The 14364-nt window shown below is 41.7% G+C and overlaps 2 protein-coding genes across 3 annotated transcripts in view; one reads left to right on the forward strand and one right to left on the reverse strand.

Moving 5' to 3' along the window:
• Positions 1–9530, reverse strand: part of ACOT9 (acyl-CoA thioesterase 9) — a 74100-nt gene extending 64570 nt beyond the window's left edge. For both annotated transcript variants that reach the window (XM_082447205.1, XM_082447203.1), the window contains exons 1-2: positions 9178–9530; positions 737–1176 (exon numbers count right to left, since the gene is read on the reverse strand). The gene's annotated coding sequence lies outside the window, so the exon portion shown is untranslated. The remainder of the gene's footprint in view (positions 1–736; positions 1177–9177) is intronic.
• A 241-nt stretch (positions 9531–9771) lies between these two features.
• Positions 9772–12796, forward strand: SAT1 (spermidine/spermine N1-acetyltransferase 1). The gene is made up of 6 exons (XM_082447313.1): positions 9772–10034; positions 10259–10310; positions 10401–10484; positions 11911–12012; positions 12107–12147; positions 12276–12796. Exons 1-6 carry the CDS (start codon positions 9969–9971, stop codon positions 12444–12446), a joined length of 516 nt encoding a protein of 171 aa, XP_082303439.1. The 5' UTR covers positions 9772–9968; the 3' UTR covers positions 12447–12796.
• The last annotated feature ends 1568 nt before the right edge of the window (positions 12797–14364 follow it).

A 14364-nucleotide genomic window follows, 5' to 3' on the forward strand; every position in this document is an offset into this window, starting at 1 on the left:
ACTGGGCATATACCCTGAGAACACCATAATTCAAAAAGAGTCATGTACCAAAATGTTCATTGCAGCTCTATTTACAATAGCCAGGACATGGAAGCAACCTAAGTGTCCATCAGCAGATGGATGGATAAAGATGTGGCACATATATACAATGGAATATTACTCAGCCATAAAAAGAAACGAAATTGAGTTATTTGTAGTAAGGTGGATGGACCTAGAGTCTGTCATACAGAGTGATGTAAGTCAGAAAGCGAAAAACAAATACCGTATCCTAACACATATATATGGAATCTAAAAAAAAAAAAAAAAAAAAAATGGTCCTGAAGAACCTAGGGGCAAGACGGGAACAAAGACACAGACCTACTAGAGAATGGACTTGAGGATATGGGGAGGGGGAAAGGTAAGCTGTGACAAAGTGAGAGAGTGGCATGGACATATATACACTACCAAACGTAAAATAGATAGCTAGTGGGAAGCAGCTGCATAGCACAGGGAGATCAGCTCAGTGCTTTGTGACCACCTAGAGGGGTGGGATAGGGAGGGTGAGAAGGAGGGAGATGCAAGAGGGAAGAGATATGGGAACATATGTATATGTATAACTGATTCACTTTGTTATAAAGCAGAAACTAACACACCATTGTAAAGCAATTATACTCCAATAAAGATGTTAAAAAAAATAAAAATAAAATAAAGACATTAAAAACAAGTAAAATGTCTTTTATATGACCCACACATTTACCATTTCTGGTATTCTTCATTCCTTTGCATAGATTCTTGTGTCCATCTGGTATCCTTTTCCTTTAACCTGAAGAACTTCTTTTAGCATTCCTTGTGGTACAAGGTCACTAGTGATGAATGCTCTTGGCTTTAGCTTATCTGAAATGTCTTTATTTTGCCTTCATCTTTGAATGACATTTTCACTGGATATAAAATTCTGGGTTGAAAGCATTCTTCCAATGCTTTAAAGATGTTGTTCCACCATCTTCTGGTTTGCATTGTTTTTGATGAGAAACCAGTGATTAGTCTTAACTTAAGATTTTCTCTGTATCACTAGTTTTGAGAAATTTGATTCTGCCGTGCCTTGATGTGGTTTTCTTTGTGTTTATGCTGCTTGGCATTCACTGGGATTCTTGGATATGTTTGTTTGTAGTTTTCAACAAATGTGGAACATTCGGAAAGCTGAGTAAGAGAATTATAAAATTGTAAATTGAGTTTCATTGTTATAGAATGCTGAAGGTAAATGAAGAGTACTTAACCACTATTCACAGCTCTTCAACAGCTTTTTGTTTTTAACCATGGATTCAGAGACTAGATACTGAAAGAAAGTTTGGGACATTGTTCTATCTGCTGTCTTGCCCAGATTCTAAGCACTGTAACTGCATAACTTCCCTCTATTTGGTATAACGTTAAAATATCTGTAAAAAGGAGAAGGGAAAAAAAAAAGTTGTGTGAATCAATATGTTCTGCATAATGCTTTTTCAATATTTTCTCCTATTTTCACTAAGCCTACCTCTTTAAAAAAGATCTCCACATGTGGTTTATAGTTAGAATGTTAATTAGGCCACAGATGAGGTCCACTTTTAGAGACAGGATTGTAAATAATTTATCCTGCATAATGTGTTCTGGATTTGACCTTGTCCACATGATGTCTGGCTAGGCAGATAAAAAACTCCAGGCAGAGTACAATAGGGATTACAATACTGATTACCCAGCCTCTGTGATTACCAGCTTCTGTGATGATTCCTGATTCTATGATCATTGGAGCAATGTTCCCTCATTGGTTGGCAAATGTTAACAGAATCATTGCACACTTATTATTCATGAGAAAGGTGAAGCTTCATGACAAAGGTCAATGAATAAGAGAATGATCCCTGTGTAAAGGCAGGAAGAAAATTGATTTAGGGACAAATACTTCTCTCTCTGCATTGGACCATTCACAATTATTCTTCCTAATCCAAAAATTGTTACAGTCTTTATTTTACCAAGTAGACAGAAAGGAGTAAACATTTAGAGGGTAAGTGCTGTATTCTAAGTACTTTACAAAGGGCTTTACAGCAGCATTTAATATTCACAACCTTAGGAGGAGGAAATTATTCTTATTAACTCCATTTGACAGGTAAGCACACTGAGATGCAAGAACCTTGTCCAAAATCACACAGCTGGAGCCTACCCCGCTCTTTGGTGGGGCTAATGGCGGACTCTGGGAAGGCTCACGCCAAGAAGCACTTCCCAGAACTTCTGCTGCCAGTGTCCTTGTCCCCACGGTGAGCCACAGCCACCCCCCGCCTCTGCAGGAGACCCTCCAACACTAGCAGCCGTGTGGCTGACAGGGTCTTGGTGTTCTGGCCGGGTGCCAGGCCTGAGCCTCTGAGGTGGGAGAGCCGAGTTCAGGACATTGGTCCACCAGAGACCTCCCAGCTCCATGTAATATCAAACAGCGAGAGCTCTCCCAGAGATCTCCATCTCAACGCTAAGACCCAGCTCCACTCAACGGCCAGCAAGCTACAGTGCTGGACACCCCATGCCAAACAACTAGCAAGACAGGAACACAGCCCCATCCATTAGCAGAGAGGCTGCCTAAAATCATAATAAGGCCACAGACACCCCAAAACACACCACCGGACATGGTCCTGCCCACCAGAAAGACAAGATCCAGCCTCATCCACCAGAGCACAGGCACCAGCCCCCTCCACCAGGAAGCGTACACAACCCACTGAACCAACCTTAGCCACTGGCGTCAGACACCAAAAACAACGGGAACTACCAACCTGCAGCCTGCGAAAAGGAGACCCCAAACACAGTAGGTTAAGCAAAATGAGAAGACAGACAAACACACAGCAGATGCAGGAGCAACATAAAAACCCACCAGACCAAACAAATGAAGAGGAAATAGGCAGTCTACTTGAAAAAGAATTCAGAGTAATGATAGCAAAAATGATCCAAAATCTTGGACGTAGAATGGAGAAAATACAAGAAATGTTTAACAAGGACCTAGAAGAACTAAAGAGCACACAAGCAATGATGAAAAACACAATAAATGAAATTAAAAATTCTCTAGAAGGGATCAATAGCAGAATAACTGAGGCAGAAGAACGGATAAGTGACCTGGAAGATAAAATAGTGGAAATAACTACTGCAGAGCAGAATAAGAAAAAAGAATGAAAGGAATTGAGGACAGTCTCAGAGACCTCTGGGACAACATTAAACGCACCAACATTCAAATTATAGGGGTCCCAGAAGAAGAAGAGAATAAGAAAGGGACTGAGAAAATATTTGAAGAGATTATAGTTGAAAACTTCCCTAATATGGGAAAGGAAATAGTCAAGTCCAGGAAGCGCAGAGAGTCCCATACAGGATAAATCCAAGGAGAAACATGCCAAGACACATATTAATCAAATTATCAAAAATTAAATACAAAGAAAAAATATTAAAAGCAGCAAGGGAAAAGCAACAATTAACATACAAGGGAATCCCCATAAGGTAAACAGCTGATCTTTCAGCAGAAACTCTACAAGCCAGAAGGGAGTGGCAGGACATATTTAAAGCGATGAAAGGGAAAAACCTACAACCAAGATTACTCTACCCAGCAAGGATCTCATTCAGATTCAATGGAGAAATTAAAACCTTTACAGACAAGCAAAAGCTAAGAGAATTCAGCACCACCAAGCCAGCTTTACAACAAATGCTAAAGGAACTTCTCTAGGCAGGAAATACAAGAGAAGGAAAAGACCTACAATAACAAACCCGAAACAATTAAGAAAATGGTAATAGGAACATACATATCAATAATTACCTTGAATGTAAATGGATTAAATGCCCCATCCAAAAGACACAGACTGGCTGAATGGATACAAAAACAAGACCTGTATATATGCTGTCTACAAGAGACCCACTTCAGACCCAGGGACACATACAGACTGAAAGTGAGGGGATGGAAAAAGATATTCCATGCAAATGGAAATCAAAAGAAAGCTGGAGTAGCAATTCTCATATCAGACAAAACAGACTTTAAAATAAAGACTATGGAGACCTTCAAGATGGCGGAAGAGTAAGATGTGGCGATCACTTGCAAACAAGAGGCCTGATTAACACCTCACTTATTGCTGACCTGGCTCTTTTAATTGCGGCCTAAAGTCATGTAATACTTTACATTTATAGACAGAAGTCTTCCACTTTTGATGGTCTACCCCAAAGATGAAACAGCTTTCCATGTCCTAAATTATAATTTCTCAAAAAGAAATGTAAGGTAAGGTAAGGTAAGGAAAAGAAAAGAAAAGAATATCTTGGCCCATAATTCAACTATACTTCAATAAAAAACAAATTAAAAAAAAAGAAAGGAAATCTTGGCCCAAAACCAGGTGTTTTCCTGGAGGTGGTTGTATTTATTTATTGATCATTCTCACAGGTTATCACCCATCTGTGATATGTAGCAAGAAAACCACCCTCTGAGAAAGACTCAAATTCTATTACAACTGTGGAACCCAGATGTTATCAGATGTTATCAAAATTTAGATAATTCAAGCTAGAGCAAGCACATCTAGAGAGTCATCTCAAATTACACTTTCATGTAGTGAGGACCTGAAGTTTTAGAGTGTTTCTTTGGCTCCAGATCAACAAAATTACATCTCTGCTCATCTAGTAATTTCACTTCTAGGAATATACCTAAGGAAACAATCAGAAACCTGGGCTAAAATTTAGGTAAAAAGATGTTTATCAAAGTATTAGGGACTTCCCTGGTGGTGCAGTGGTTAAGAATCCACCTGCCAATGCAAGGGACACGGGTTCAATCCCTGGTCCAGGAAGATCCCACATGCTGTGGAGCAACTAAGTCCATGCGCCACAACTACTGAGCCCGCGAGCCATAACTACTGAAGCTCACGTGCCTAGAGCCTGTGCTCCACAACAAGAGAAGGCACCGCAATGAGGAGCCCGTGCACCACAACAAAGAGTAGCCCCCGCTTGCCACAACTAGAGAAAGCCCGCACACAGCAACGAAGACCCAACGCAGCCAAAAATAAATAAATAAATAAATAAATTAATTAATTAATTAATTAACAAAACAAAACAAAGTATTATTTATCATTGGGAAAAAGCCCTGCATCTTCAACAATAGAATGGTAAAATAAATTTCACAATGGAACTCTAAGGAGCCATTATGTATATTTTTTAATTTAAATATACCTAGTGACATGGGGAAATACTCTATACTATTAATAGTAATAATGCTAACAATTATGCCAGGTGCTATGCTGGGTATTTTTTTTTTGCCATACTGCGAGGCTTGTGGGATCTTAGTTCCCCAACCAGGGATTGAACCCAGGCCCTCAGCAGTGAGAGCGCAGAGTCCTAACCACTGGACCACCAGGGAATTCCCACTGGGTACTTTATATGTATTACTTCATTTAATACTCACAACAATTAACCATATGAAGGGTACTATTATTATTTACTAATTACAGATGAAGAAATGGTGACTTAACAAGGTTAAGTATTGATACAATCACACAGATGGGGAGTATCTAAGTCCAAAGCTGTAGTAGATAAGAAGCCACTACACTATGCTGCAGGATAGACATTATAGATACATGATACCAATATTTTGTTATTACATACGTACAACCCACACAAGGTGATTTTTAAAATATTTTTAAATGAGTATTGCAAAGCACAGACCAGTTGGAATGGATACTACAACCAATCAGAATGGAAGCCAGGTGTAAACAACCTAAATGGCCGTCTGAATTCGGTTAGCCTTTGTTGTGTAACAAAGAACCCTAAATTTTAGTGGCTTAAAACAACAATTCTATTGACTCATGATGCTGTGGGTTGATAACATGGACTGGGATCAGCGAGGGGGTTCTTCTGCTGGTCTTGCCTAAGGTCTCTTGTGTGGCTGCAATCATTTGACAGCTCAATTGGGACTGAATGGTCCAAGGTGGCATCGCTTACGCATCTGGCCTCACTTGCGCATCTCCTCATGAGGTCTTTCATCCTCAAGGAAGCTAGCTCAAGCTTCTTCATATGGCAGCAGCAGTGTTCCAAGAGGGTGTGAGCAGAAGCTTTAAGATCTCTTGGGGTCTTGCTTAGGAGTTGTACACCACCACTTTTACTGTATTCTATTGGTCAAGGCAAGTCACAAAGCCAGCCCAAATTCAAGGAGTGGGGAAATAGATTCTACCTCTTATTTATTTATTTATTTATTCATTTATCTATTCATTTATCTATTTAGTTTTTGGCTGCGTTGGGTCTTCGTTGCTGCACATGGGCTTCCTCTAGTTGCAGCAAGCGGGGCCTACTCTTCATTGCAGTGCGTGGTCTTCTCATCGTGGAGGCTTCTCTTGTTGTGGAGCATGGGCTCTAGGCGCACGGGCTTCAGTAGTTGTGGCACACGGGCTCAGTAGTTGTGGCTCAAGGGCTCTAGAGCGCAGGCTCAGTAGCTGTGGCGCACAGGCTTAGTTGCTCCGTGGCATGTGGGATCTTACCAGACCAGGGATCGAACCCGTGTCCCCTGCATTGGCAGGCAGATTCTTAACCACTGCGTCACCAGCAAAGTCCTAGATTCTACCTCTTGATGGGAGGAGCTGCAATGAATTTGTGGTTATTTTAATCCACTACACTGTATATACCAACTGAATATCAGCCCTGCATGTATATGTACATAGAAAAAAAGACTGGAAGGAAATCAACCTACTAATAGGGATTATTTTTATTAACTTTTTGTATTTCTTTTTTTAAATATATTTATTTATTTATTTATTTATTTTTGGCTGTGTTGGGTCTTCGTTGCTGTACACGGGCTTTCTCTAGTTGCAGTGAGTGGGGGCCGCTCTTCGTTGTGGCGCACGGGCTTCTCACTGTTGTGGCTTCTCTTGCTGCGGAGCATGGGCTCTAGGCGTGCAGGCTTCAGTAGTTGTGGCACGTGGGCTAAGTAGTTGTGGCTCGCGGGCTCTAGAGCGCAGGCCCAGTAGTTGTGGCGCACGGGCTTAGTTGCTCCGCGGCATGTGGGATCTTCCCGGGCCAGGGCTCGAACCCGTGTGCCCTGCATTGGCAGGCAGATTCTTAACCACTGCGCCACCAGGGAAGCCCCCTTTTTGTATTTCTGCACTTATATTTTCTTAATCAATATGCATTATTTTTATAAACAGAAAAAAAAAACTATGACACCTTCCATAATAGTTTAATAGGGCAAGTTGGACAGCTTCACTTTGGCAGGGAAATCAACAGAATTCCTTCTTTCCTAGCTCTACCACTTCCTGGCTGTTGCAATTTTGTAGCCCTCTGAGCCTCTGGTTTTCTCTGTTGCAAAGATGGAGCTAACATTAGCTATTTCACAGGACAGTTGATATTAAAGGAGTCAATGAATGTAAAACACCCACGATGTCCCTTGGCTGTTTCCTTTCCTCCTACTCTCCCCCTACTCAGACCTCTTCAGTTATAGGAATTATCTTTCTCACAAAGATTAAATTCTGTTGTAGTAAACTACAAACATATCTGCAAAGTAAACTGTATGCCCTGAGGGCTCGTTTCAAACTTAGTCCTCCTTTATAACCCCCAAGTACCTAGCATAAGAGTCAATAAATAGTTGTTGATTTGTTGACTCATTAGCCAAATAAAAGTTTTCCAAATGCTAGGAAGTTAACCCCTTTTTATGCAGTTTTAAATTTAAATTCCAGTATCAAGAGGGGGTAATGTTGGTCCTCCATGGCATCTATCTACTTCTGACAATAGAAAAACCTAACTTGATTCATAAAGAAAATTCACATTTCTTAGGGTTCTAAGTTTTTACATGTGCAAAAAACACAATCACAATGAGCTTTTTTTTAGCCACCTGTCTTTCAGAATGGGCTCTCCATGTCATAATGGCAAAGTGAAGCATAAGAGCATGAAACTTAAACTGGAAAAACAGAATAAATAGAAAAAAATTATAGTGTGTTTTAATGAAACAATCATTATTCTAAAAACCTAAGCAGCCCACATTGAAAACGACCTTGTTTTTGCTTCAAGGAGGCAGCTATTATTAGTGCTTAGTCACCTAGTTCTTACTTACTGTTAGCAGTAACTCTGTAACAAGCTCTCCTGGGTCCTCCCACAAAACAGAACAAAGCAGAGGCAGGAAGGGCCTATGTATGGTCATCTGTGTGCAATGGTGTCAGGAAAGACACTACCTGAAGTGGCTTTAGGCAGACAAGAATCAATGCTATTTTTAAAGATCTTTGAGAAACACATTTCATAAATTCTCCCAATGACTCACTATGCATGATACCCCCAGAGGGTGGGAAGGGTAACGAAGGAGCTACTTTTGCTTTCTTTTCTACATACAGGATATTGCGAGCAAAGGCAGAGAATTACTTGTTGAACGTTGGGGGAGTCATCTGGTGATAATCCAACCTATAGACTGAAAACACTGCAGGCCCCTTTTATGCTTTCTCTTTGACTCATTCCAGAACCCAGGCAGGCCAGACAAAGCAGGGCCCTCAGAGGACCTGTCTGGGAAGGTGGTTTGTAAAAGCCAAAAAAAAAAAAACAAACAGAAAAACCCTCTATCTGCAAGAGGCTTGAGTACTTGTTCCACTGGGTATAATCCAGGAAGAGCTATACTCTAATCCAACTGTTCTCAAACATTTTACTCTCAGGACATTTAAAAATAATTGAAAAATCCGAAAAGCTTGCCTTCAAAAATTCTAGAAAACATGAGAACACACAAGCACACATTCCTTTAGTCACCAGAGCAATGATGTCATCACACATCCTGTAAATTTGTAATTGGTTCGAAATAAAAAGTTTTAAAGGGGAGAGGGGAGAAGCACAGGGAATGAGGAAGGAGGGAATATAACAATTTTCAACAGCAATGCAAGCCAGAAGATAGTCAGATATCATCAATATGCTGAAAGAAAAGAACTTCTAACCTCAAACTCGCTAACAGTGAAATAAATCCTTCAAGAACTTTAAGATGAATTTAAAGACATATTTAGACAAGCAAAACAAAAATTTTCCAAGAGCAGACCTTCACTAAATGGAAGTATGAAGGAGTGTACCTCAGGCAGAAGGAAAGTGTTTCCACAAGGAAGGTCAGAAATTTAAGAAAAAATAAGGAAAAAAGTAAGAAAGAAGATATTCTGTTAACTCTAAAAATTACCAGCAGAGGGGGGAAAAAATCATCGAGGAATCGAAGTAGCTTACCTTAGGAAATTCTGGAAAACACAATACAAGCACACATTCCTTTAGTCATGAGAGCGATGACGTCATCACACATCAGTTCTCTGGAAAATTTCAGCGAGAGTAAGAAAGGGAAACGAAATCCTACCATTACTATGAAACTAGTTTTGAAAGGATCTTCGGACCCACAGGGCCCCTCAGACCACCCTACGAGAGCCACTGCTCTAATCCCCTTATCCCCCCATCGCCCAAAGCCAGGTCTCTCCAAGGAAGAAACAGCAAAGTCACTGGTCCAGGGCCAAAAGGGGAACCCCTCTCTTCCTTTTTGCGAAGGTTACTAGGGGACGCTTAGGCTCCGAGGTCGGGCTTTCAGGAAGGCTCCACCAAGCGCCGCTAGAGGTCGCCGCTAGAGAGCCGCACCAGGCGCCTCACCGCCCGCTCCCCCGCCCGCGCGGGCCGGGTTCACTCGGGCGGCCGGAAGAGAGGGAGGTGCCCGGAAGAGGGGGGGAGGTCGCGGCCTCATTGGACGAGGCGCCGCGGCCTCATTGGGCGAGGCGTCTCATTGGACGAGGCGCCTCCGCCTCACGGCCCGGGGCGGGGCTTCTTCGCACTAAAAAGCGGAGCCGGGCGGCTGAAGCGAGCGGCTGGTGTTTCAGTTAGGTGGTGTTCTTACTTTGTTCGCCGAGGTTCGCCGGGTCATGGTGCCATCCTGACTGGGAAGAGGACGCTCCCGGGAGACGAATGAGGAACCACCTCCTCCTGCTGTTCAAGTACAGGGGCTTGGTCCGCAAAGGGAAGAAAAGCAAAAGAAGAAAATGGCTAAATTCGTGATCCGCCCGGCCACCGCCGCCGACTGCAGTGACATTCTGCGGCTGATCAAGGTAGCGGGAGGCAGGGGCTCTTCCTGCGGCGGGCGGTGAGGTCCTTGTCCCCGGTAGGCCCCCCTCTCCGCCTGCCTCCCCCAGCCCCGGCCCGGCCGCGCCGCTCTGGGCGAGACTCTGGGAATGAATCCCCGCCCAGCCCACCCCATTCCCCCGAGCTGGCCGGGCCGGGGCCTCACTTAATTTTCTGCTTGTCTTCTTTTCTCTTGTGTACATCAACCCAGGAACTGGCTAAATACGAATACATGGAAGAGCAAGTAATATTAACTGAAAAAGGTAACGCATTAGTGGCGGGGCGGGGGACGAGCGTCCGGTGCCTGCCACCTTCATCGAGGCCAACATTGTCTCTGCTGCCTCTTCTTGCAGATCTGCTAGAGGATGGTTTTGGAGAGCACCCCTTCTACCACTGCCTGGTTGCAGAAGTGCCCAAGGAGCACGTGACTCCAGAAGGTAATCGCCCTCTCCTTCCAGAAGCCGGAGAGACCGAGTGTTGTGCAAGACGTAGTGACTGCTCTGTAGAAGCACTGACAACACAGGCTGAAGTTACTTACTGAGAAGTTGGCCAGAAATACTAGCCAGCCAGTGTTCAAACTACTGAGAAAAAGAAAATAGATGTGCTGCACTTAATAATAGGGCGGGTTAGAAGAGCTCTTTAAGTTATCAGTGCTGTGGAGACCCGGAAAAGTTAGGTATAAAGTCGTTTGTTGTAATTCAGTTTCATAAATGGTTCTTGTTTGACCCTAACGTAACCGTTTTTGTATTTGTGTTAAATTACATTTTTTTCTTTAATTTGTCCCAATCTTCAGGTTACAGTCTCTAGCTTCGCCATGTACATGGCCCTTCCGTGTACATGGATGGGCGGGGAGGTAACTAAAAGATCCTTTACACAATAAAGTAGATGATCATGATAAATGAGGTAAGGCCCTATTATCACACACTTAAAACACGGTAGATCAGAAGCTCCATTGTACTCACTTCCTGTTTGCAAAGGACTATAAAATGGCTAGAAAGTTTAATTTGAAACCTTTGCCTCCAATTGGAATTACAGATACCCGTAAAGAAGGAGTCAGATGCTTTTTTCCTTTTTTTCTTTGTTTTTTCTTTGTTGTTGTTTTTTCCTTTCTGGTCCTTGTTGAATGGGCAGAAGACAGAGCTAAAGAGGGAAGTTGTTGGGCAGGGGCGGTGGGGGTTGCTTAAGGTTTTTTCTGAGGTCATTTCCTCATACTAGAAAAAATGAGCAGAAAATGTAAGGGATGAGGTACTTTCCAGAGGTATATGGATGTTACATCACACCTGGGTACCTCTACTTCTTCCGGCTTAAACACTGGGGAGAACAAATCGAAAATGTGTGAATTGGAAGGCAAGTTCTGAAATTAAACGTTGCTCTTTTGGCCTGATGTCCTGACCTTAAGGAAGCAGAGTTTCTAAACTACAAATACTTAACTATTCTGAACTGCCGTGTAAACCTGACTTAATCCCAAGTCAAGATACCAGTATATCAATAGGATGTGAATAATGTGTGTGTTTAGTTTTAAGACCATAGCACTTTCGTTCTGGCAAGTAATGAAAGCTTTCTCACTTCCTGAGTGTGAGATCCAGCAGATTGCAGAGTGGCCAGTCCACAGTTTTAGCCTGGCTTCAGCTAGCTCTAATGTGTGCTTTTTGCAAATACATGTTCTAAGAACAGTGAGATCATCCAACAGTGGCCTGGATTGCACTAGCATAAAAGTCAGGAGACAGTCCGGCCCACTGGCTACTTATTTCTGTAATACATGCATGTATGTTTTTTAAAAACTTATGATAGACTTCTGATTTTGCAGCTACAACTTTGACGGATTGTTTTTCATCCATAACTCATGTGATACTCTTATTACAGGACACAGCATTGTTGGTTTTGCCATGTACTATTTTACCTATGACCCATGGATTGGCAAACTGTTGTATCTTGAGGACTTCTTCGTGATGAGTGATTATAGAGGTATGGTTGAGTTCAGGGGGGCTGCTCTAAAGAGAAATCAGGGCTTGAAGTCCTTAAAATGACCTTTTAAATTGTACTTCTCTTTCTTTTTTAGGCTTTGGCATAGGATCAGAAATTCTGAAGAATCTAAGCCAGGTATGTCTTGGTGTTTGGTTTCCAAATTTGTAAGGGTTACTGGATTATTTTAATGCCTGAATCAAAATTGGGTCTTGGAAAGCAGGTGAAATGTCACTGAGTTTGTGTTTTCCTCTCCTGCGTAACAGGTTGCGATGAAGTGTCGCTGCAGCAGCATGCACTTCTTGGTAGCAGAGTGGAATGAACCATCTATCAACTTCTACAAAAGAAGAGGTGCTTCTGATCTGTCCAGCGAAGAGGGATGGAGACTCTTCAAGATCGACAAGGAGTACTTGCTAAAAATGGCAGCAGAGGAGTGAGGAGTGCTGGTGTAGACAATGACAGCTTCCATTCTATTTTAGAATAAATTCTCAACTTACCTTGCTTTCTATCCTATTTGTAGTGAAATGATAGAATGAGCACCCATTCCAAAGCTTTATTACCAGTGGCGTTGTTGCATGTTTGAAGTAAGGTCTGTTTAAGATGGCAATCCTTGTATGCACGTTGGAGTCAGACTTCTGTTGAACATCTTTAATGAACAGCAAGGTGGTATGATAATGTCTATGAAAAAAACTCCACTCTTGTGAGTCATTTCAATGTGTACAATGTACACACTGGTACTTAGAGTTTCTGTTTTGATTCTTTTTTAATAAACTACCCTTTGATTTAATTGTTTGGTGTAAGCATTTTTACTGATCCTTTATTTCTTAGACATTTTTCTTGCTCTGTTGAGTGCAAAGTAAAAATGCCCAAGAAACATGATAAGTTGACAGTTTTTTAAAAAGAGCTTTTAACCCAGTTTAAAGTGTCTTATGGTCAGGAGCTGTGTTGTGCTGGTATTCCCAATGTCTAGAAAGAAGCCAGTTGAATCCCAAGGTTTTACATGTAGCAACATATAAAAATATGACTTTATATTGATGACACTACACTTAACCCAACAGAATTTTCAAGAGCTTAGAAACTAAGGCCCACAATGAAAAAGCCCATTTGTTACACCAGTAAAAGAGGTGGAAATGGGATTCTGAAATACTGGAAATTGGGGGAAAAAACATCTTGCCCACAACAACCTCATCCCACACACAAATACTATTCTGAAGAGAAAGTAGATCACTTTGCTCGTTAGGCAGGAACAAAACTTCCACATTTTTAAAGGAATTTTGTAAACTAAAAGGCTGGAGTTGGACACAGGTACCAATCAGGGAAATTAGCATCCTATTTGGAGGGCAAGTTTCTGATAACTGTTAACACATAGTTTTCTAAGCGGAGAAACAATAGGAGGGCTTAAAACTGCTGGGGGTTAGGGGAGAAGTAAACAGAAGCTTTCTCCAGGACTGAAAATGAAACTCTCAGAGAGGGCTGAGGAGGAGACAGTTTTAGATAGGTGAACTCCTTTATTACTCATGACACTGACCTAAATTCCTAAACCCACTAATTCCCACAATAATGAAAATGGTAGTTAATAACCACTGTACTGATTGCCAAGATTAATGTTTTCCAAAAGAAATCGTCAGATGACTGAAAAGCAGTACTCTGTATCTTCTTACTGTGTTCTCCAGGAAAGAAATACTGGGCTCCTCACTCAAAGGGTGATTTGTCCTGCATCCCTTGGTTTCAGTGTCTTGTGGCTTCCTAAATTAGAAGGCAGCCATATAAACAAGCAGGATCCTGTACTGTGTTTAACAGGAGTGCTTTGGGATTTATTGGTAGCTCAGAGAGCATGTCATGAAAATAGAGTCCATTCTCAAGCAGGGTCCTGCTAGACAGGCAAGTAACTATAGGAGACAAACGCTGGCAAGCATAAAAAGGGTTAACTAAACACAAGGAGCTTTGTGGGGAAAGAAGACATTTTGAAAATTGTGTTTTGGAAAGTGGGCCTCTTTGAGGAAAACAACTACATGCTGACTGTGGTTAAATATGTGAATAAATTAGATTAACCAAGTGAGTTACAATGTAACTCTTTGTTTTCTCATACTTCTTAGAGCTTAGCCCTAAAGGCCCAGTGTTGTCACCATGAAAGCTTTTAGGAAGTTTTTGTATCCACTTTAAAAAAGTCCCTTGAGTTTAAAATTTAGAAGCTGAAACACCACAGCATCATTCCACTGAATGTTCAACTCTGTTACAAAGGTACCTCTTTAAAAACAACTATAAAAACAAATGCATAAAGCTTGAAATCACCAGGCAAGTAAGAAAACATGTTCCGGGGAAATTATATGAAAGGAAATAATAAACAATGATAAA

Source organism: Balaenoptera physalus, assembly GCF_965194825.1.
Source record: "Balaenoptera physalus genome assembly, chromosome: X".
In the NCBI taxonomy this organism is placed as follows: Eukaryota; Metazoa; Chordata; class Mammalia; order Artiodactyla; family Balaenopteridae; genus Balaenoptera; species Balaenoptera physalus.